Genomic DNA, 22,230 nt, shown 5'->3' with positions numbered 1-22,230 from the left:
GTTTTGAAAATTAAATAGGCCAGAGTTATCTTAGATACCCACTATGGTGTAGACAATCATTCATTTGATTCTTAAGAGTAACTTTTATATGCTAAAGAAAAAATCTTGGCCTTCCTTGAAGATATTCTCTTTTTTGGACCAGCGCAGAGGTGCTTTGGTTAGTGCAGAAGTTTTCAACTGGCCGCAATTTTGCCCCCCAGGGGACACTGACAATGTCTAGAGACATTTCTAGTTTTCATATCTGGGGGTGGGAGAGCTGCTAGCTAATCTATTGGATAGAGGCCAGGGATTTTGCTAAACATTCCATAACTCCCTGGAGGGCCTCTTACAATGTGGAATTTGTACAATCCCAAATGTCAGAGGTGCCAAGGCTGAGAAACTCTTTTGCTTAGCAGACTTTTGGGTTGCTCCACTTTCAAGAAAAGTTATTACTGCTATCTCTCATTTAATCTCTAAAGCACTAGTTCTCTAATGTGACTAAGATTAAGAATCACATAGAAAACCCTTTAAAAAGAAATAGGGAAAAACAGATGCCTGTGTCCATTGCAAATCTAATAAAAATCTTACTAGGTAGGGCTAGAAATTTGTACTTTAAAAAACTTCTAGGCTGGGCGTGTTGGCTCACACCTGCTATCCCAGCACTTTGGGAGGCTGAAGCAGGAGAATCACTTGAAGAGTGATTTTGCTTTTAGTAGAGCCCTTGTCTCTACTAAAAACAAAAATTAGCTGAGTGTGGTGGCGTGCACCTGTAATCCCAGCTACTAGGGAGGCTGAAGTGGGAGATTCTCTTGAACCAGGGAGGCAGAGGTTGCAGTCAGCTGAGACGGTGCCACTGCACTCCAGCCTGGGCGATAAGAAGAAAACACCATCTTAAAAAAAAAAAGTTCTAGAAGTAATTCCCATGTAGCCTATTTCCTGACTGGCATTTGTGAAAACTACTGCTGTTAAGTTAATGAGTCCACCTCTAATCAGCATTAGAGAACAAGCTGCTCCTACACTCCTACCAAAGATCATAACTGAGCTAACTGCTGTTGAGCTTTTCTAGACAGCCAAGTGGAAAGATATATTAATGAAGGAACACGTCGTACACCTAATCCTTGGCCATCAGAAAACTTGGCTCAGAAAAGATTTCTTTTTACTAAATTATAATGCATTGTTTTGTGTTCATTATCATTGAAGAACAATTTTTTTTTTTTTTGAGACGGAGTCTTGCTCCGTTGGCCAGGCTAGCCTTGAATGCCTGACCTCAGGTGATCTGGCCACCTTGACCTCCCGAAGTGCTAGGATTACAGGCATGAGCAACCGTGCCTGGCCTTGAAGAACAAATTTTAACATGGTCGTTTCCAGCATGTTATTTTATTTGCTGTAGGGATGTTATTAAAGAAAGTATCTACTGTACCTTTCAATTATTCTAACTACTGTATCAATCAATGTCTAAACAGAAGTGAATTAAGAGTTGAAGAGCTACTTCTTCTTCCCAATAAATTGCTTTATATTTCCAGATAAAGCAGTAACAATTATACAATTTTCTCTTTCCTTTGCCTGCAAGGCTGTTCAGTGACAAATTTATAGTTTAGTGAGAATATGTGGCATATGAATGTGCTTACTTTTTATTTTTCTTGATTCTGATTTTGTTGTTACTGCTATAATACTTCACGTTATTACTGTAAGGTGCATCAATCCACTGTGCCACAAGATAGGAAATAAGTATCTTCTACAAAGATAACCTTACAACAGAGTAAGTAACATATTACCATAATGTTTTAAAATTGAAGTAACATTAAAAATTATTAGTGGCTGGGCACAGTGGCTCATGCCTGTAATCCCAGCACTTCGGGAGGCCGAGGTGGATAGATCACGAGGTCAGGAGTTTGAGACCAGCCTGGCCAACATAGTGAAACCCCATCTCTTCTAAAAGTACAAAAATTAGCTGGGCATGGTGGCACGTGACTATAGTCCCAGCTACTCAGGAGGCTGAGACAGGAGAATCGAACCCAGGAGGCAGAGGTTGTGGTGAACCACTCCACACTAGCCTGGGCAAAGAGCAAGACTCTGTCTAAAAAAAAAAAAATTATTTACTATATTATTAATGTTCTATTCTTATAAACCCTAAAATTATTTTCACAACCTTAACAAGTTGTTTACTAAAATGGACAATTAAAAATGTCTTTCCTATAAAACACCACAGGTTTACAAACATTGAAAATCAACCATAAGCTAAAATGCTTCTTAAAATTCTATAAAACTCTGAAATATGTGTTTCCTTTTAAAGAGAATTCTGTGGTATATTTAAATCTATCAACAATTAGTTCTATAAAAATATGTACTTTCACAGTCAAATTTTCTGATCCTATAAAAATATTTAAACTATGTACCACAAATTATGGGTTGGCATTTACATATACAATTACTGTAGCAAATGTAATTATACATTAGGACATAAAATGTGAGAACCTATTACCTCAAAATTACATTATGATATCACTTACATTCGACACTTTCTGGAAATTTTCTGTGAGTGTCTTTGTAAGTGTCTAATGCTTTTTGGTAGTTACCTATAAAAAAACAAGAGAAAAATATAACATATTAGCAAATTATACAAACTAACAGGATTCAGAAAAATATTAATTTTTATCTGATATATGGGCTATTTAATGGTTTAATAGTAAAGTTTCTTTTTTTTTTCTTTTTTTGAGACAGAGTCTCCCTCTGTCACCCAGGCTGGAGTACAATGGCACATTCATTCTTGGCTCACTGCAACTTCCGACTCCCTGATTCAAGTGATTCTCCTCCCTCAGCCTCCTGAGTAGCTGGGACTACAGGCGTGTGCCACCATGTCCAGCTAATTTTTTTGTATTTTTAGTTGAGACGAGGTTTCATCATGTTGTGGCCGGGATGGTCTCGATCTCCTGACTTCATGATTCACCTGCCTCGGCCTCCCAAAGTGCTGGGATTACAGGCGTGAGCCACTGCGCCTGGCCAAATACTTTCTTTTCCTGGATCACTTTTATACTCTACAAGAGGGATTATAAATTTGTTAACATTTATCTCCCAGCTTGATCTTTGATATTTTTATGCATATTATTCACCTTCACAGTTATTCTAAAACTAATTGCATCTCCATCCTTCAGGACATGTGTCATCAGCAAGAATGTGATAAAAGCGGCAACAAAAACACAAATCAACATAGCTAGTGATCTTTGTATAAAAAACATAGTCTCAGTTGTCTCAGTGTGAGCTTTTCTCAGGATTCTCAGGTGTCATAAATTTGACCGAGCACACAAGACATTTTGAATCAAGTGAGTAGAAAATGAAAATATAATGTATACAGTATGCCTATTTTTTGCAGTGGCTAATTTGTGAAAATGATTACATGTTAACTTTGAGAAATAATAAATCTGTTTTTAAGACAGGTATTGGAATACATGATTAATATCTACTTTGTAAGCATTTTTGTACGTAGTAACTCTTGTGTTTTTTATATAATGCTTTGAATATGTAGAGTTATAAAAAGTGTTTTAATAAACAGATATGCAACTGGAACACATTTACATGCATAATTACCTAAAAGGAGAGAAGCAAAATATCTATAAAATGAATAAAACTAAAGCATTTACCACTTCTCCTAAAACAACTAGCTACCATCAGCTGCCATTTCACTTGCGTAGGCCTATAAAAGAAATAAATTAGATAAAATTAGAGATAAAAAAATCTGTGATGCTCAGTTTTATAAAGCTACATATCTACTATTTTATACTTTTTGACCTTTTGTTAGATCATTTTTATTACTGAAATTAGCACATATATAATTTCTTTCATTATTGCCTGTCATATTTATATTAGGACATATAAATTTAAGTGTTCTTCCAAGTTCATCTAGTTCATACCTTTATTCAGATATTCTTATGAGAATCACTTAACCTGTTTGGTTAAAAACCATTGCATTCTATTTAAAACTTAAAGGATCATTATTTTTGCTATAATCTTTTATCATAATACTCAGACTTGCTTGTAAATTTAGTACATGAGAAACAATTTTTGATCTTGTGTTTGAAGATCGGGCTTCAACTAAAGAGAGAATAAAAAAATTCTACTAATCCCTTTTTGCCCCTTGAAAATAAATTAAATTCTTTTCTAAAATAAATAACTATAACCAGGATTTCTAAATACTTCTGTTAAAAATATCTCAGGACAGCAAGATACAAAGAAAGAAACACCTAGGGAACAATTTATGTATGCTCTTCTCATTTTTTTAAATCTCCCTTCTAAGTAGAAGCCTGATGGCTTCAAAGAAAACCTCAGTTCCCATTCGATTGAAGGCAAACCTACCAGCTTTGGAATCAGATAGATCTGGCTTTAAATCACAGCCCTGCTACTGGGGCAAGTTACTTAACTTCAAATCCATTGCCTACACGGCCACCCACTGTGATCTAAATAAAATACGTATCTAACCACATTACTTCCCTCCTTAAAACCTGTTACCTCCCTTCCACCTACATGCTAAATCTAAGATTCTAACCCAGTTAATCTACTTTCTAGATCATTTCTGCCTCTCCAACTCATTTTCCACTGTGCCTTGCTTAACATTTCATGTTACAGCAAATCCACACAGGCACACGGACTTCCCTGTATTCCCTACATTTGCTAGACTCCTGGCTTTTGCATATACGACCATGTCTGCTTGGAGGCTCATTTGAACCTCTTTACTTTCTGCTAATGCCACATGGTTAGACTGTTCCATATGTTCTCCTAACATCCTAGATTCACTTAGCATTGCACTTACCATGTGGTATTATTATTTATGTTTCTGAATATATTACCCTCCTTCCTCTATAAAGATAAGTATCATGACTTCTAACACTATCAATCTAGCCTGTTTTTGAACTTTAAATGAATATTATCATATAGTATGTAACTTTAAACAAGACTGTAATAGAATTATGTAGATGTGGTCTCTGTCTCTCTCAAAATGTCTTACTCTACTGATGGTAACTGAAACCATGGACAGCAAAACATTGGATAGAGGAGGACTACGGTACCATGTTTTGTTTAGCTGTTCATTGTTGATGGACACCTGGGTTGTTTCCACCTTTTGGCTACTATAAATAATGCCGAGGCTACTTTTGGCTACTATAAATTAAAAGCTGAGGCTCAAACAGATACTTACACATGTTTACACATGTTTGTGTAAGTATCTGTTTGAGCCTCAGCTTTCAGTTCCGTTCGGTATATACTTATTATACACTGAAAACTATACAACATTGTTGGAAGAAATCAAAAAAGACATAGATGGAGAGACATTTGTGTGCTTGAATTGAAAGACTTAATATTTTTAAGAAAACAATACTACTCAAAGTGATCTATAACTTAAATGCAATCCCTATCAAAATCCTAATGGTGTTTTTTTGCAAACACAGGAAAACTCACCCTAATATTCATGTGGAATCTCAAGGAACTGTGAATAGCCAAAACAATTTGAAAAAGAACAAAGCTGAAGGACTCATACTTCCTGATTTTAAAATTTGCTTTAATGCTACAATAATCGAAACAGTGTGGTACTACTGCAGAAGGATAGACATATACACCAATAGAATAGAATCTAGATCCCAGAAATAAATACTCACATACATGGTAAATTGATTTTCAACAAAAGTGCCAAGACCACTCAATGGAACAAGGACAGTCTGTTAGCTCCATGGCTAAATAAATCCCCAATTATTTTATTCTTTTTGATACCATTATAAATAGAATTTTTTTTCTCAATTTCCTTTTTGGATTGTTCATTGCAAATGCATAGAAATACAACTGGTTTTTGTGTGTTTATTTTATATCCTGCAACTTTGCTGAATTAATTATATCTAACATTTTTATGTGGATTCCTTAGGGATTTCTACATATAAGATCATGTCATCTGTGAATAGGATTAATTTTCACTTCATCTCTTCCAATGTAGATAGATGACTTTATCTCTTTTTCTTGCCTACCTGCTCTGGCTAGAACTTCCAGTACCATGTTGATTAGAAGTAGTGGAAGTGGACATCCTTGTTTCTGATTTTAAGAAGGAAAGCTTTTGGCCTTTTACCATTCAGTATCCTATAAGCTGTGGGCTTCCATATAATACTTTTATCATGTTTCCTACATAGAGTTCACTGACCTACGTGGGCTTCTGGATTCATGTCTTTCCTCAAATTTGGGAAGTATGGTCAAACAGAAGTTCTTTCTATTCCTGATTTGAGTATTTTTATCATAAAGGGGTGTTGAATTTTGTCACATGCCTTTTCTGCATTAATTTGAGATGATCATGTGGGTTTTTTCCTTCACTCTATTAATGTGAAGTATTATATTGACTGATCTTCATATGTTGAACTATCCATGCATTCTGGGAGTAAATTCCACTTGCAAATAATGTAGTTCTTTTAATATGTGGCTAAATTTGGTTTGCTAGTATTTTGTTGAGTATTTTTATATTTATATTTATAAAAGATACTGGTCTGTAGTTATCTTGTAGTGTCTTTGTCTGCCTTTCGTATAAGGATAATGTTGGCCTCATTGACTGAGTCAAGAAGTGTTTACCTTCTCTTCAAGGTTTAGGAGAGTTTGAAAAAAACCGACGTGAATTTTTCTTGAAATGTCTGGCAGAATTCACCAGTGAATCCATGTAGTCCATGGCTTTTCTTTTTTGGAATATTTTTGATTACTGATTTAATTTCCTTACTGGTTATAGGTTTATTCAGATTTTTTATTTCTTCTTCAGTTGGGTTTGGTTGACTGTGTTTCTAGAAATTTGTTCATTTTATCTAGATTATCTAATTTGTTGAGGCAAAGTTGTTTTCTTATAACTTTTTATTTCTATAAAATTGGTAGTGATGCCTCCACTTCCATTTCTAATTTTGGTAATTAAATCTTCTTCTTCTTTTTTTTTTTTTTTGTTAGTCCATCTAGCTAGAGATTTGTCAATTTTGTTGAGCTTTTCAATTTTTGGTTTTGTTGATTTTCTCTACAGCTTTTCTATTCTCTATTTATTTATCTCTGCTCTAATCTTTATTATTTCTTTCCTGTTGCTAGCTTTGGGTTTAAAGTACTCTTCTTCTTCTAATTCCTTAAGGTATTTAGTTAGGTTACTAACTTGAGACTTTTCTTCATCTTTAATATACTTAAAGACAAAGAAATTTATGTTATAAATTTCCCTCTTAGGGCTGCTTTTGCAGCATCTTGTAAGTTTTAGTACATTGTGTTTGATTTTCATTTGTCTCCGGTATTTTCTAACTTCCCTGGTGATTTCATATTTGATCCATTAGTTAAGAGTATGTTCTTAATTCTACATACATGTGAATTTTCCAGTTTTCCTTTTGTTATTAATTTCTAGTTTCATTACATAATAGAAAAAGATACTTTAGATGATTTCAATCTTTTCAATTTACTAATTTGTGGCCTAACCTATGGCTTATCCTGGAGAATGCTCTATGTATACATAAGAAGAATGTATAATCTCTTGTTGGGTTCAGTGTTTTGTGTATGACTGTTAGGTCTACCTGGTTTATACATTGCTTAAATCTTTATTTTCTTATTTATCTTCTGTGTGAGGTTCACAGAAGATAACACACATTTTTGAAAGTATTAAGTCTAAAACTAATATTGAGGTCTATTTCATCCTTGAATTATATCAATGTTTGCTTCATATATTTTGGGGCTCCTCTGCTGGGTTTCTAAGTAATTCTTTCAGTAATGAACCTTTTGCCAATATATAGTATTGTTCTTTGGCTCTTGTAATGTTTTGTGATTTAAAGCCTATTTTGTCTGGCAATACTATAGCCTCCCAGCTCTCTTTTGGTTACCATTAATATTTGTTTGGAATATCTTTTTCAATCCTTTTGCTTCTAATCTCTTTTGTGTCCTTACATCTAAAGTGCATCCCTTGTAGACAGTATATAAGTAGATCTTGATTTTCTTATTCAATCTGCTAATTTTTCTTTTTTTTTTTAAGAGACGAGGTTTCACCTTGTTGGTCAGGCTGGTTTCGAACTCCTGACCTCAGGTGATCCACCTGCCTCGGCCTCCCAAAGTGCTGGGATTACAGGAGTGAGCCACCGTGCCCGGCTCTAATTTTTTCTTTTAATGGGAAAGTTTAAGACTTTTATATTTAATGTGATTATTGATACAGAAGGATCTGCTTCTGCTATCTGTTTTCTGCATGTTATATTTTTTCTTCCTCAATTCTTCTATTACTACCCTTTTTTTCGTATTTTGTTGATTTTTTATAGTGTACTATTTTGATTTTTATTTTCTTAATTTTTATAGTGTACTATTTGTTTTTTTTTAGTTATTTTCTTAATGATTACCTTGGGCATTAACATCTAAAACTTATAACAATCTCATTTGAACAACAACTTATTTTATTTATTGATTGACTGATTGAGACAGAGTCTCACTCTGTCACCCAGGCTTGAGTGAGGTGGTGCAATCTTGGCTCACTACAACCTCAAGTGATTCTCATGCCTCAGCCTCCAGAGTGGCTGGGACTATAGGCACATGCCACCACGCCCAGCCAATTTTTGTATTTTCAGTAGAGACAGGGCTTCACCAAGCTGGTCTCAAACTCCTGACCTCAGGTGATCTGCCTGCCTTGGCCTCCCAAAGCGCTGGGATTACAGGCATGAGCCATGGTGCTCAGCCAGATACAGAATTCTTGGTTGACAGTTTGTGTTTTGTCTGTTTGTTTGCTTTTAAATTTCAGGACTTTAAATATATCATTCCATTGCTTTCTGTCCTCCAAGGTTTTTGGTGAGAAATCTACTGATAATCTTACTGAGGGTCCCTGTATGTGATAAGTCACTTTTCTCTCGTTGCTTTCAAGATTCTCTCTTTGTCTTTGGACAGTTTGGATTATAATGTGTCTCACTGTGGATCTTTTGGGGCTTTTCCTACACAGAGTTCACTGACCTGTGTGGGCTTCTGGATTCATGTCTTTCCCCAAATTTGGGAAGTATGGCCATAATTTCTTCAAATAGTCTCTCTCCTCCCTTTTCCTCTCTCTTCCCCTTCTGGAATTCCCATAATGCATATATTGGTCCACTTGATGGTGTCTTATAATAATAATCACAATAAATATTAAAGAACATTACCTAATGCTGCTGAAGAATGGAATGACATTAAGTGGACCAATCAGAAACTAGGATTTCTTGATATTTTAAGACATGATTTATGAATGTAAAGAAAATAAAAACAACAGTTTAGGCTTAAACCAATTGCCAAAAATACCACATTATTAAGAACCATAAAACTCTAAGAGATATACCAAGGTGAGGCATTTCTACAGTAAAAATTTTTAACTTAATTCAACTATATGCCAAGTCGACATGTAAAGAATATTTAAAGAATACACAAACAACTATGTAACATAATAACTAATACTCTCACCTCTCAAAGAACCTACATTTTTATTGTAGAGGTAGAACTTACAGAACAAATCAAAGCTTAGCATGTAAAAAAGAGAAAATGTGAAAATTAAGATATATGGTATAGAAAACAAATGCTCAAAAGAGATGTAATATAATGAATGTATATTGAATAAGTTTCTGTCACGGAGAAGGAGATAAAAGCAAATGCAAGTGAAAGTAAGTTTATAGGAAAGAAGAAAGAGAGAAATGTTATGAAGGTTTCTCAAAAAGGCTTCTACATTCTGGGAAACTGAGGTATAAAATACATAGGGCAATTGAAGAGATCAGAGAGAGAAACAGAAGGGAGAGAAATACTTAAGACTGATGAGCAGTGTTCATATCACACAGATTTGAGTGGCATCAATTCACCTGGTTACATAATTTACCTCTGACAGTGCTTCACAGACTGTGAATAGGAATGGAATCAATGGCTGGAATAACCCAAGAACTGAAATCTTTTGGAATAAATGGGGCAGTAAAGCAAGAAAAAACAAACAAACAAAAAAAACCAAGAATGTTAGCAAGAAAGGGAAAAGATGTGACCAATTAAGCAGTGTAGTATGGATAAGCTCAGAATTAAAGCCAGAAGGGAGCTGAGACTGCAAGAAGATAAGGGGAAGATCAAGAGCAGAAGTCTCAATGTCACCAAAGAAAAATGCACTGGAAAATAGGAAGTATGGAAGATGGAAAGATAAGAGGTTATCTTCTGACAGCTGGATACTGTAACTTAAGATTTTATCAGTGTAGGCCTGGCACGGTGGCTTATGCCTACAGTCCCAACACTTTGCGGGGCTGAGGATCACTTGAGGTCAGGAGTTCAAGACTAGCCTGGCCAACATGGTGAAATCCCATCTCTACTAAAAAAAAAATGCAAAAATTAGCCAGGCACAGGGGTTACTTGGGAAGCTGAAGCAGAAGAATTGCTTGAACCTAGGAAGTGGAGGTTGAGGTGAGCCGGGATTGTGCCACTGCACTCCAGCCTGGGCGACAAAGCAAGACTCCATTCTCCATCTCAAAAAAAAAAAAAAAAAAAAAAAAAAAAAGATTTTATTGGTGTAAATGTGTTAGTAATAATCACAATCAGATAAGAGTCAGGTGACTAAACTACAGAGAGGGTAAAGATTGATGGAGTTAGAGAAGTCAAAACTTGTGGGGCTAGAATACTGATGGAATGAAGGGGAAAAATATAAGCTAGACTATGTAAGGGACTGACTGTTAATCAACATCTGACATTTACAAATATGAGTTAAAAATGGAACAGTGGTGACTGAGCCTCAAAGAAGGAAGGGTCTTGCATGAGCTAACAGCTAAGGTTAGAATAGTATTAAGTGTAATTTAAAAGCTTACAGTGTGTCACTGAAATAGCTTTCATCTTAAAGATGTAATTAAACTAAAACTATCTCCTCATCCTTGGTAATTAATTTTATAATTCTCAAAACAACATTTATGTGAAATAAGCATCATAAAAATGAATTGCCTAATACAAATTTCAAACAAAAATTATTTAACTTATTAAGCATTTCTTTATTATTCCAATTATTCTAGGGGACACTTTATCTTAAAATTCAATATGGCCAAATACAAAGCAGAAGATGATGTATTCCAATGATTTTTGAATTATTCTGAATCATATATGTATAAAACATTCTGATACGAACTTAAAGACATTTAAAACATTTTCATTTTTAATATATATATCAATTGTAAATTGAAACCAACAAAAGTGTTTTGTATTAAGATTCTTTTAGAAATGAAACTTTGTCCTAGGTCTGAAACAGTAATTTTCTAATTGATAAAGAAATAATAATTGTGTGCTGATGTGTGAATAAGAAAACTACATTAAGAAAAGTACCTTAATGAGGATATTTTTAAAATTCTATTCAAAGGGAAATATAAGACAATAAAGACCAAGTAAAATGGAATAAAATATAAGAAAATAAAAATAATTCATGAATGTACATCAACATCTGTTCTTGAATTTACTAGGTCTATCAGATACTAATTCCAGGGATTAAAAAAAATCTCAACACATGACATTAACTAAACATAAAATCCTAATAATTACTTACTGTATAAGAGAAGCTCTTTCAAAGTACTGAATGGCTTTTTCCCAAAATTGAGTGTCAATGTAATAGGCTCCAAGCCACTCAATGACTTCAATATTACAAGGAAAATACCTATATGACTGGAAAAAAATATGGAATGTAACAATACTTCAATGGCAACATATACTTCTTGAATACTTTACCTATTGAATAAATTTATCCAATGTGAAATTTCTTAATAAAGGAGTATGAGCTGTCCTAAGAACTTTATAAATTCTGAAACTATATAATATTTAGAAAACCTAAGCTTTGCTTGACACATTTTTCAATTATCTGTAAATACTTTTGATGTAACAATACATGAGCTGAGTCCAATTAAAACACTTAAAAGAATAAAAAAGAGATGCAAATCATGCTTCGAGAAAAATTAATTTGTACTTTTTGTTATTATTATTATTTTAGGACAGCCTTGCTCTGTTGCCCAGCCTGAGTACAGTAAATGTGATCTCGGCTCACTACAACCTCTGCCTCCTGGGTTCAGACCATTCTTGTGCCTCAGCCTCCTGAGTAGCTGGAATTAAAAGCATGCCACCACCACACTTGGCTAATTTCTGTATTTTTAGTAGAGATGGGGTTTCGTCATGTTGGCCAGGCTGGTCACAAACACCTGGCCTCAAGTTATCTGCCTTCCTTGGCCTCCAAAAGTGCTGGGATTACAGGTATGAGCCACCACACCTGCCCTTTTATTATTTGTAGAGATGTGGTCTTGCTATGTTGCCTAGGCTGGACTTGAACTCTTAGTCTTAAGCAATCCTCACTCTGGCCTCCCAAAGTGCTGGGATTATAGACATGAGCCACCAAGCCCAGCTCCATTTCATTTTTTTATTAAATCAAATAAAAAACTAACTTCAGGCTCGGCGTGGTGGCTCACACCTGTAATCCCAGTACTTTGAGAAGCTGAGGCGGGTAGATCACCTGAAGTCAGGAGTTTGAGACTTGCCTGGCCAACATGATGAAACCCTGTCTCTACTAAAAATTCAAAAATAAGCTGGGTGTGGTGGCAGGTGCCTATAATCCCAGCTACTTAGGAGGCTGAGGCAAGATAATTGCTTGAACCCAGGAGGAGGAGGCTGCAGTGAGCCGAGACTGTGCCACTGTGCAGCAGTCTGGGTGACAGAGCAAGACTCCATCTCAAAAAACAAAACAAAACTAACTTCATTTTCCAAGAATGCTTTATTTTAAATAAATCATTTTAAAAGTTAAGATCTTTTAAAATTTTAAAGTCCTGATGCCTTCTTTATAACAATTTACAAAATGCTAAAACACAGAAATAAACATAACACACCTACCTCACAGTAATATTGAAATGCTTGAGATTTATCTCCTTCACGATCATATAATTCTCCTAGTTTAGCTAAAACTTGAGGATCGGTTGGAACGACACTGACCACCTGCCTTAGCCACTCAATAGCTTGACTGAGATTTTCCTTTAATTCATATCTTAGGCAATGTCAGTTAAGGAAAACACATTTTCTAAATTCATTAATCAATAAGAAAACGTAAATACATTTTAGTAACAATATTTCTTAGCCTACAGTAATCTGCTATTGTATACTGTTTTCTTTGGCTATCTCTGGGGTGGAGATGAATACAGCAGTATGTGGAAATAACACTCTTGCTCCCTATGCATAGTCTGCTTTCCCTTTTGCTTCATTACTATCTATCCACTACGATCAACTCCCAAATTTCTGGCAGAATTATTCAAAGTATTGTCCCAAAACTGTCCTTAATAAAAATGTCCTCAATGTTGCATCCAGTTATTCTATCTCTAACATGTTCAGCATATTAAGAGAATTATTTTCATGTATTTTTCCTGTTAGTTTTCCCTAATCAGATTATAAACCCAAAGATAGTGATTTTTTTTGTAGCTTCCTTTAGTACCTACTAAGTATTCTGTGTATATTCAAATAATTTATTCATACCAATACTTTTTTATTAATATTTATTTTATACATATTAGGTATCTCAGTGAAATGAAAATATTCCAATCCAAAGTTTATTGAAAAAGAAGCATTGTTTTCAATGGTGACAAGTGTGATACCAGATGATCTACTGTTTTTAATGCTAAGTGTGATACCACAAGAAAAAAAAATAAGAAAATGTACTCACACAGTCTCAAATACATCAATTGCTTGACTGGATCCAAGCTGATCATGAACTGGATAGTAAAAGATCATGACACTGAACATTTCAGAGAAATTAAATGAATAAAACAGAACGAAAAGACTAACAGGAGTAACTATGATGCTATCTGCTCTAAAACTAATTTTGTTTGTTTGTTTGAGACAGAGCCTACTTCTGGGCCCAGGCTAGAGTGCCGTGGCACTGTCTTGGCTCATTGCAACCTCTGCCTCCCAGGTTCAAATTATTCTTCTGCCTCAGTCTTGTGAGTAGCTGGGATTACGGGTGCCTACCACCATGCCTGGCTAATTTTTGTATTTTTAGCAGAGACGGAGTTTCACCATGATGGCCAGGCTGGCCTCGAACTCCTGCCCTTAAATGATCAACCTGTCTCGGCTTCCCAAAGTGCTGAGTGAGATTACAGACATGAGCCACTGTGCCTGGCCTAAAGGTAAAATTTTAAAATAAAATTCTTTATTGAAAGTACAGCAGATAGTACTTAAAATTATTAATGCTATACCTCACAACATATAAAATTTTCTAAACATATTTGTATAAAATTTAAATCAAGATAATAGTAACTTAAAAATCTACTTAAGATGTTTAACTCTTCCCAATGTTGTGGTCAAAGCTTACTAAAATAAGGAGAGAAATTAAAGTGCTTTTCAAATAGCATAAAAAGCATTAAAAACATTAACAAATTCCTGCTTTTCTAACCAAGAGCAGGGCTTATTAAGAAACCTAAATGTTGTGGAAGAAACCATCATGAGGGTATTCCCCCAAGTTCAAAACATAATACTGACACACATAGTATACATTCAATAAATGACTATTAAATAGAATGAATGAGTTCATATGAAGAATTAAGTAATTTTAGAGGGTAACAGTCTTTGGAGACCTTATTATATCTACAGGCCAGCTAAAAAAATAAGAAAAATTATGCAAACTCAATCAATAGTACTAATCAGTATTAAACAGTATTTTATTTAGTAAGTTAGTGCTTCAGTGATACCCTACAAGCTTCAGAATACAATGTTCTAAAGCACCAAGTTGACTTTCAATGGATGGTTTATATGTATCCAAAATGTCATACTCGATTACTTCAGTTACTTTCAAATTTTAATAAATAATAGTATTAACCATTAATTCCTCTTTCAATGCAAATGTCATTTTAAAATAGCATCACTCAAATGGATATTTTTATCATATGATAATCTGCTAGATCATCCTCATCGCTTACTTCAAATATTATCCTCATCAATTACTTCATTAGTTAAACTTATTTAATTATTGATCTTCAATCACCAGTTGAGAGAATTAATAACTGTCCCTAAGTTTTTCAAATAAGATACATATTTGCTATCTGGTAAAGAACTTCGGCACTGTTTCGTAGGATTGCGTGAAGTTTCAGGAAACAGTCCAAAGTCTCATCTAGCCGATTGAGTTTCTCATAGGTAAGACCTTAAAAACAGAAAAAAAAATACACCTATAGGCATCATTATTGGTATTAATTGCTTTGATGTAACAGAATCAATTTCAAAATATATGTAAATATTTATCTAGAAGAGAAAATGAAGATGAACTGAGGTTTTTTTTTTTTTTGAGACGGAGTTTCGCTCTTGTTACCCAGGCTGGAGTGCAATGGCGCGATCTCGGCTCACTGCAACCTCCGCCTCCCGGGTTCAGGCAATTCTCCTGCCTCAGCCTTCTGAGTAGCTGGGATTACAGGCACCCGCCACCATGCCCAGCTAATTTTTTTGTATTTTTAGTAGAGACGGGGTTTCACCATGTTGACCAGGATGGTCTCGATCTCTTGACCTCGTGATCCACCCGCCTCGGCCTCCCAAAGTGCTGGGATTACAGGCGTGAGCCCCCGCGCCCAGCGAGGTTTTTGTTTTTTGAGACAGGGTCTGGAATTGTTGCCCAGGCTGGAGTGTAGTGGTGCAAACATGGCTCATGGCAGCTTCGACCTCCCAGGCTATGATTTTCCCACCTCAGCCTCTCAAGTAGCTGGGACTACATGTGTGTGCTACCACACCCAGCTAATTTTTTGTATTTTTAGTAGAGATGGGGTTTTGCCATGTTGCTCAGGCTGGTCTGAAACTCCTGGCCTCAAGAGATCCACTCACCTCAGCCTCTCAAAGTGCTGGGATTACAGGTATGAGCCACCACCACACACGGCCAATTGAGGATTTTCTTAAAGAACAATGTGAGGGTAGGGGTGGGGATTCTCCACTGGCAGACACTAAAAGATGCTACAAAGTTTCAGTGATTTTAAAAGCATGATGGGGGGCAGGGAACAGACAGACCAATAGAACAGAATAAATAGTTCAGAAATGCACTCAATTATAGAGTTTAGTTGAAGACATTTAAAATCAGTGGGGAAGAAAATGCCAGTAATAAGTGGTGCCAGGACAACTGACTATACCTTAATTTTTTTTTTTAATGTAGGTTCTTATTTCATAAAAAATAAGCTCAAAATTGTGAAATTCAACAGAAAAAGGTGTAAGAAGAGTATGAAAAGAAAATATAAAAAATGATTTCATAATCGAGGTAAGAAGGGCTTCATAAAGCAATAAACAAATGAATAAAGCAATAAAAACGATTTTTTAAAAAAGACAAATTTGGCCAGGAATGATGGATCATGCCTGTAATCCCAGCACTTTGGGAGGCCAAGGCAAGTGGATCACTTGAGGTCAGCAGTTCGAGACCAGCCTTGCCAGCGTGGTGAAACCCTGTCTCTACTAAAAATGCAAAAAATTAGATGAGCGTAGTGGAGCGCGCCTGTGGTCCCAGCTGCTCAGGAGGCTGAGGCAGGGGAATCACTTGAATCTGGATGGTGGAGGTTGTAGTGAGCCGAGATCATGCCACTGTACCCTAGCCCAGACAACAGAGTGAGACTCAGTCTTAAAAAAAAAAAAAAAGACAAATTTGACTATATCAATAATAAAACAATTCTTTGATAAAAGAAATTAGAAACAAAGTTAAAATCCAAGCAATGGAGAAGGGAGAAATATTTAATACTTACAAATAAATAAGAATATATCTAGGAAGCAAGTGCATGCATGAAGACCTTTGTGCTTCTCCTCAATGCTCTCTTCATAGATACCCAAGTGGTCATTGTCTCCCTTCCTTCAATGACTTGAAACATATATTCTCAATGAGGCTCTCCCAGATTCCACCTAAAATGGCTAATTCCTTCCTGCCTCCCCTATTCTTCAAGGTTGGCAGTAGGCCTCCCCTGCTACTTCAGACAGGAGATTAAAGAATCTTTTCTGGGAGGAACGATCCAATTGACTTATGGGAAGGTCTCCAACTAAACAGACCAGACCAGACAGATGCCCTACAGCAGAGTGCCAGCCCATCGATCTCCCTTATGGACCTAGAGACTCCACTCAGTTTGTAGCCACAAACTCCTGAATACCAGGAGACAGCCTGAAATCATTAGACATCTAAGGAAAGCCCATAACATGGAAAAGAGAATAAAATAAGCAAACCAAAGAAAGCAAAAAATACCTATGCAGGGAGAAGAGAACTTCAAAAGAAACATTATTAATAATCCAAGAGACAAGACCCAGTACTGCATGGACATGTGTTTGCAATATTTTGCAAATTCATGCCCAGGGGTGATGATGCCTATTTCAGGCAACCTCTGAAAGGCAGGGAAGAGAATGTGATGGTGGTGAGACTTCACGGCTTGCACTATCTGGCTTATTAAAAACAAAATCTGAAGTGAATATGGCAAAATGTGAAAATGTGTTAAACTGGAGTGATAGGTACATGGGTATTTATTTTTTGTATGTACTTTTGTGTATGCATGAAGTTGTTCATAATTAAAAAGAGAGCAAATGGGATTTTTACCCAACCAGTTTGGCAAAAGTTATAAAGAATGATAATATCCAGTATTAGCAGAAATTTGAGAAATTGGTATTACACACTGTGATGGAAAAGCCTTTTTGGAGGGCAGTATGGCAAGCTTGATCCAAATTTCGCATGTGCACAGCTTTGGAATCATTAATTCCACTTTAAATTATCTATAATCTGAGAGGCAGTAGTATTCTTTTCAATTTACTATTAGAAGGAAGTCAACTTCTCCTTCTAATGTGTAAGATCTCTTTAAGTAAAACAAAACAAAAATATACAAATATAAAGCAAAAAATAAGCAAACAAATAATGTAAAAAGCAATTTCACCTTGTTTCACTTACCAATATTATAAAGTGCTTCAGTACAAGAAGAATCATTTCTTAAAGCCTCTTTATAGAATTCAGCGGCCTTCTCATAATCACCATTTGCAAAAACTGTATTCCCTTTATTAGTAAGAGCTGCTGGATTATATCTATCAGAGTTCACAGCTATATCTGCATAGCTGCTGGCTTGTGCAAAATCCTTTCCCTAAGTAAAACATACATACAAATTATTTGAATTTCATGAAATATCTTTCTGACTGTTCTGAGATTACAGAAATAAACAGACTTTCTGAGATTACAAATATGATGAACAAAAATATTTTACATATCTTGGTATGTCTGATTGATAGTCTGATTCTACATAAGAGTTTTACTCACCAAGCTCAACTACCCAAGTTTCTTGTGATTGAGTTCTCCACAGTCTCATGGTTTGAATAACAACACTATTTATATGTAGGTGGTTCCATGCTCAACGCCCAAATTCCATGTCATCATTTGCTGCAGCGTTCCCCTTCCCACTTGAAGCCCTGAAATAGCTGTCACAAAAGCACTACCCTCCCTGCCTCTAGCACACTGACTGCATCACCTACTAGGTCTCTGCAATTCTAGCAATCCATTGTTTTTTTTTCTGCCTCCATGCCAAATACTTGGTTACAGTCTTGCCATCATTCATGTGAGCTATAGGAACCTCTCTGTTCTTAAATATTGTGACCATCTGTGCCAGGTGAGCTTGGTTAAGCCAGGAACTACATTTCCAAGAAGCTCCTTCACTTAGGCTCTTGTCTAGGCCAAAAGAGGAACTTATGTGACATCTGGAATGCAGATCTGAAGCAAAGGCCTGTAGTCTCTGAAAGTCTTTTTCTTGTCCTCAGATGCAGGACTGATGCAGAAATGTCCATGGGTGCCAGCTTCTCCTCACTCACATCACTTTATGGCCAGCTCTTCTTCTTGACTATGAGGACCCTGCTCCATGACAGGGTTTGTCTGTGGCCACCAGAGGAGGCAGCTGCACAGAGGCATCTGCTTCCCACAGAACTCCCCATGAAGGCCCTCTGGGTTCTACTGTGGCAGATGGATGTGTGTGGCCACTCATTGGCTGATGGTGACTCCTCCTCAGATCTCCAGCTCCCCTTCTGCACCTTCACCACCACAGCTCGTTCACAACTGTATAACATTAAACTCCAATGCCCTTCTCCCATATCACTCACAGTGACCATCCTGGTTAAACTTTTCAAAAGTTTAGATCTAACTTATATATTATAAACCTGACCCCCTTTAAAATGTAGAATTCTGTGGCATTTAGTAGGTTCACAAAGTTGTGGAACCATTGCCAATATCTACTTCCAGAATATTTTTCCAACCCTCAAAAGAAACCCTGTACCCATCAGTAGTCACTCCCCATCCTCCTCTGCCCCCAGCCCCTGGCAACCACTAATCTGTTTTCTGTCTCCATGCCTATTCTGGACACTGAATATAAATAGAATCATAAAATATGCAGTCTTTTGTGTCTGACTTCTTTCACTTAGCATAATATTTTTAAGGTTCCTCTATGTTGTAGCATGCATCTGTGCTGGAATCCTTTTAAAGGCTGAATAATGTCCCACCGTATGGATAGACCACATTTCATTTACCCATTCATTGCTGATGGACACTTGGGTTGCTTCCAGGCACCTTTTTGGTTACTATGAATAATGCTGCCATGAACATCCACATGCAAGTTTTTGTGTGAACTCTGATTAAACTCTGAAACAAAAATTGGTACCTGCAGGTGGGGTGGTGCTGTTATAAAAACTAAAACAAGTAACACTGCCTTTTGGACAAAGCAGCAGGCAAAAGTGAGAAAAGCTGTGAACGGCTGTGTTGGGGACTGAAGAGATGGTGAAGCATGAGTGAGCCTGCAAAGGCAGAAGGAATCATCAGAGGCTGGATAAAGAGCAAGCCACACTGTCACCATGAAGCAGTGAAACAAGTGTCATCCACAGAGTGGGTTGGAGGATAGGAAGTGCACCTAATAAATCTGCACATGTGGCCAAGGGGATTTCTAGGTAGGATGCTGAAGGGCCAATGAACTTATTTTAACTGGGTATAACTGATCGGGTATAGGAAGAGGAAAAATGAGCTAAGAACTGTTCAGTTTGCAGGTAGAATTTAGAGGAAATATAGAAGAACTAGGACTTGCTGGGTTGGAAAATAAAATTATTTCATGTCTCCAGTTTCTTGTGGTGGCACAAGATTCTCAAAGCAGGAAATGGTGGCAGGTTAGGGAACAATTCAAAGGCGTGGCTGTATAACACCTTTCGTAAACATCTCACAAAGACTTAAGGTCACACCTAGCAGACCTTCTCTCTCAGGTAGCAAAACAGGCTTCTAGACACTTCAAGGCTCTGTTCCATAGCAGCCTACACACCTAGTGGGAAGGGGTCTGTCTGGAAAAGAATTATGGATGCAGCTGTTGGGACATGTAGAAAAGTCCACCAAGATTTAGAGAAAACCCTCCAAGTTTTTAGGGGAGTTGTACTGACTGTTGCTAGTTTGGATTAAAGGGACAGATATAGTCCAAAATGAAAAAAGCCCTCTGTTCCCCAAATGTCTCTGGGCAGAAAGCAGGCTAAGAAAGTTAATCAGCTGCAAACATATGCTATTGCTTTTTGTTTTTTATTTTAAGTTCTGGGATACATGTGTAGAACATGCAGTTTCGTTACATAGGTACACATGTGCCATGGTGGTTTGTAGCAACTATCAACCTGTCATCTAGGTTTTAAGCCCCGCAGGCATTATGTATTTGTCCTAATGCTCTTCCTCCCATTGCACTCCACCCCCAACAGGCCACGGTGTGTGAGGTTCCTCTCCCTGTGTCTATGTGTTCTCACTGTTCAACTCCCACTTATGAGTGATAGCACGTGGTACTTGGTTTTCTGTTCCTGAAACGTAGGCTATTTCTTATACAAAAGGAAGATGCTCTCAGAGGACAGAGCCAAGAGCTGTAGAGGATGAAGAATTAGGGGCCACTCTGAGGGAACATAGCTGAGCCCTAATCATGGAATATTCCTTTTTCCCAGACTAGGAAGTACTGGCCACATCTGCTTTGTTGGGTTTCAGAATCATTAAGGACAGTGACTGTGATGTGCCTCCATCCCTCACCTTTGGGGATGAGTGTCTATTATAGTTATCTTATTCTTATATCTCCATGGTATGTTGAGTGTATGGTGAGGCAGGTGCTATGTCTCTTCATTCACAGATCTTTGGATTAAGAAGAAAGAGAAATTGTGCCTGAGAAAGCTCCATTTCTTGTTTTTGTTTCTTGTTTTGTTGGAGTCTCACTTTGTCACCCAGGCTGGAATGCAGTGGCACGATCTTGGCTCACTGCAACCTCCATCCACCAGGTTCAAGTAATTCTTGTGCCTCAGCCTCCTGAGCAGCTGGGACTACAGGCATGCATCACTAAGCCTGGCTAATTTTTTGTATTTTTAGTAGAGATGTGATTTCACCATGTTGGCCAGGCTGGTCTCGAACTCCTGGCCTCAAGTGATCCACTTGCCTCAGCCTCCCAAAGTGCTGGGATTATAGGCATGAGCCACCATACCCAGCTGGAAAGCTCCATTTCTATCCAGACCTGATGTAGATCCTGGCCTTTCAGCCTGATGCTGTGGGGAATGAGATTCTGAGAGTCTTGGGAGGGATGTGAATAACTGCGGCCTGAGTTCAGACAGTGACAGATTGTTACAATAATGAATCCAGTGGATCACACCTCCCAGGATTCGTGTATGACTCATTCAGGTATGATTCTCTCTCATGTTTGTTTTGTTCAATAAAATGTACATGGAACCTAATAAATAAATAATAATACATAATAAATAAATAAATAAATAAATAAATAAATAAATAAATAAAATGCACATGGAACCCACCTGTGCACTGGGGTTTGCCCTTATGGTACCCAGTCCATGAGAAGGCTGAGATCCCTTGCTGGAGATACTCTGAAGGAAGACTGAGTCACCCTGGCTGACAGTTCAGCTAAGTGCCAGGCATGAGGGAGGCATTTGGAACATCCAGCCTCAGTCATGCCTCAGAGGATGGCAGCTGTATGAGTAAGGCCAGGCAAGCCCAGTGAAAGAAGCATCCAGGTGAACCCAGCTCACTGGGTAGAATGTAAGCAATTACCTGGTGATTTCAAGCCACTACAATTTGGGGCAGTTCATTACACAGCAACAGAAAACAGATATAACTATACACCAGATACCAACAATACACTTTCAACTACATATCATATAAAACTACATAGCAGACCCATCACTTGGCCTCAAAAGATTCTTGATTACAACCATTTTCTTCAGAACCAAGTACAAGAAATTACCGATCAGATACTCTAACAGCTCTGC

The 22,230-nt window shown here is 36.9% G+C and overlaps 1 protein-coding gene across 8 annotated transcripts in view; it reads right to left on the bottom strand.

Annotated features, from left to right (window-relative positions):
- Window positions 1–22,230, bottom strand: part of IFT88 (intraflagellar transport 88) — a 138,231-nt gene that overhangs the window by 43,343 nt on the left and 72,658 nt on the right. For 7 of the 8 annotated variants that reach the window (XR_010341631.1, XM_064373529.1, XM_064373525.1 and 4 more), the window contains 6 exons: window positions 17,870–18,056; window positions 15,016–15,124; window positions 12,832–12,982; window positions 11,507–11,622; window positions 3,618–3,670; window positions 2,490–2,555 (listed from right to left, as the gene is read on the bottom strand). Coding sequence is in view for 7 of the 8 variants with exons in the window: in XM_064373529.1 (XP_064229599.1) it covers window positions 2,490–2,555; window positions 3,618–3,670; window positions 11,507–11,622; window positions 12,832–12,982; window positions 15,016–15,124; window positions 17,870–18,056 (682 nt within the window). In the remaining variant the exon portion in view is untranslated. Of the gene's footprint in view, window positions 1–2,489; window positions 2,556–3,617; window positions 3,671–8,940; window positions 9,084–11,506; window positions 11,623–12,831; window positions 12,983–15,015; window positions 15,125–17,869; window positions 18,057–22,230 lie in introns of those variants that run through there. The other variant, XM_064373531.1, reaches the window with a different exon arrangement.

Source organism: Aotus nancymaae, unplaced genomic scaffold, assembly GCF_030222135.1.
Source record: "Aotus nancymaae isolate 86718 unplaced genomic scaffold, 86718_ANA_hifiasm-v0.15.2.pri h1tg000009l, whole genome shotgun sequence".
Taxonomy (NCBI): domain Eukaryota; kingdom Metazoa; phylum Chordata; class Mammalia; order Primates; family Aotidae; genus Aotus; species Aotus nancymaae.
This window is presented reverse-complemented; position numbering and strand designations above follow the sequence as displayed.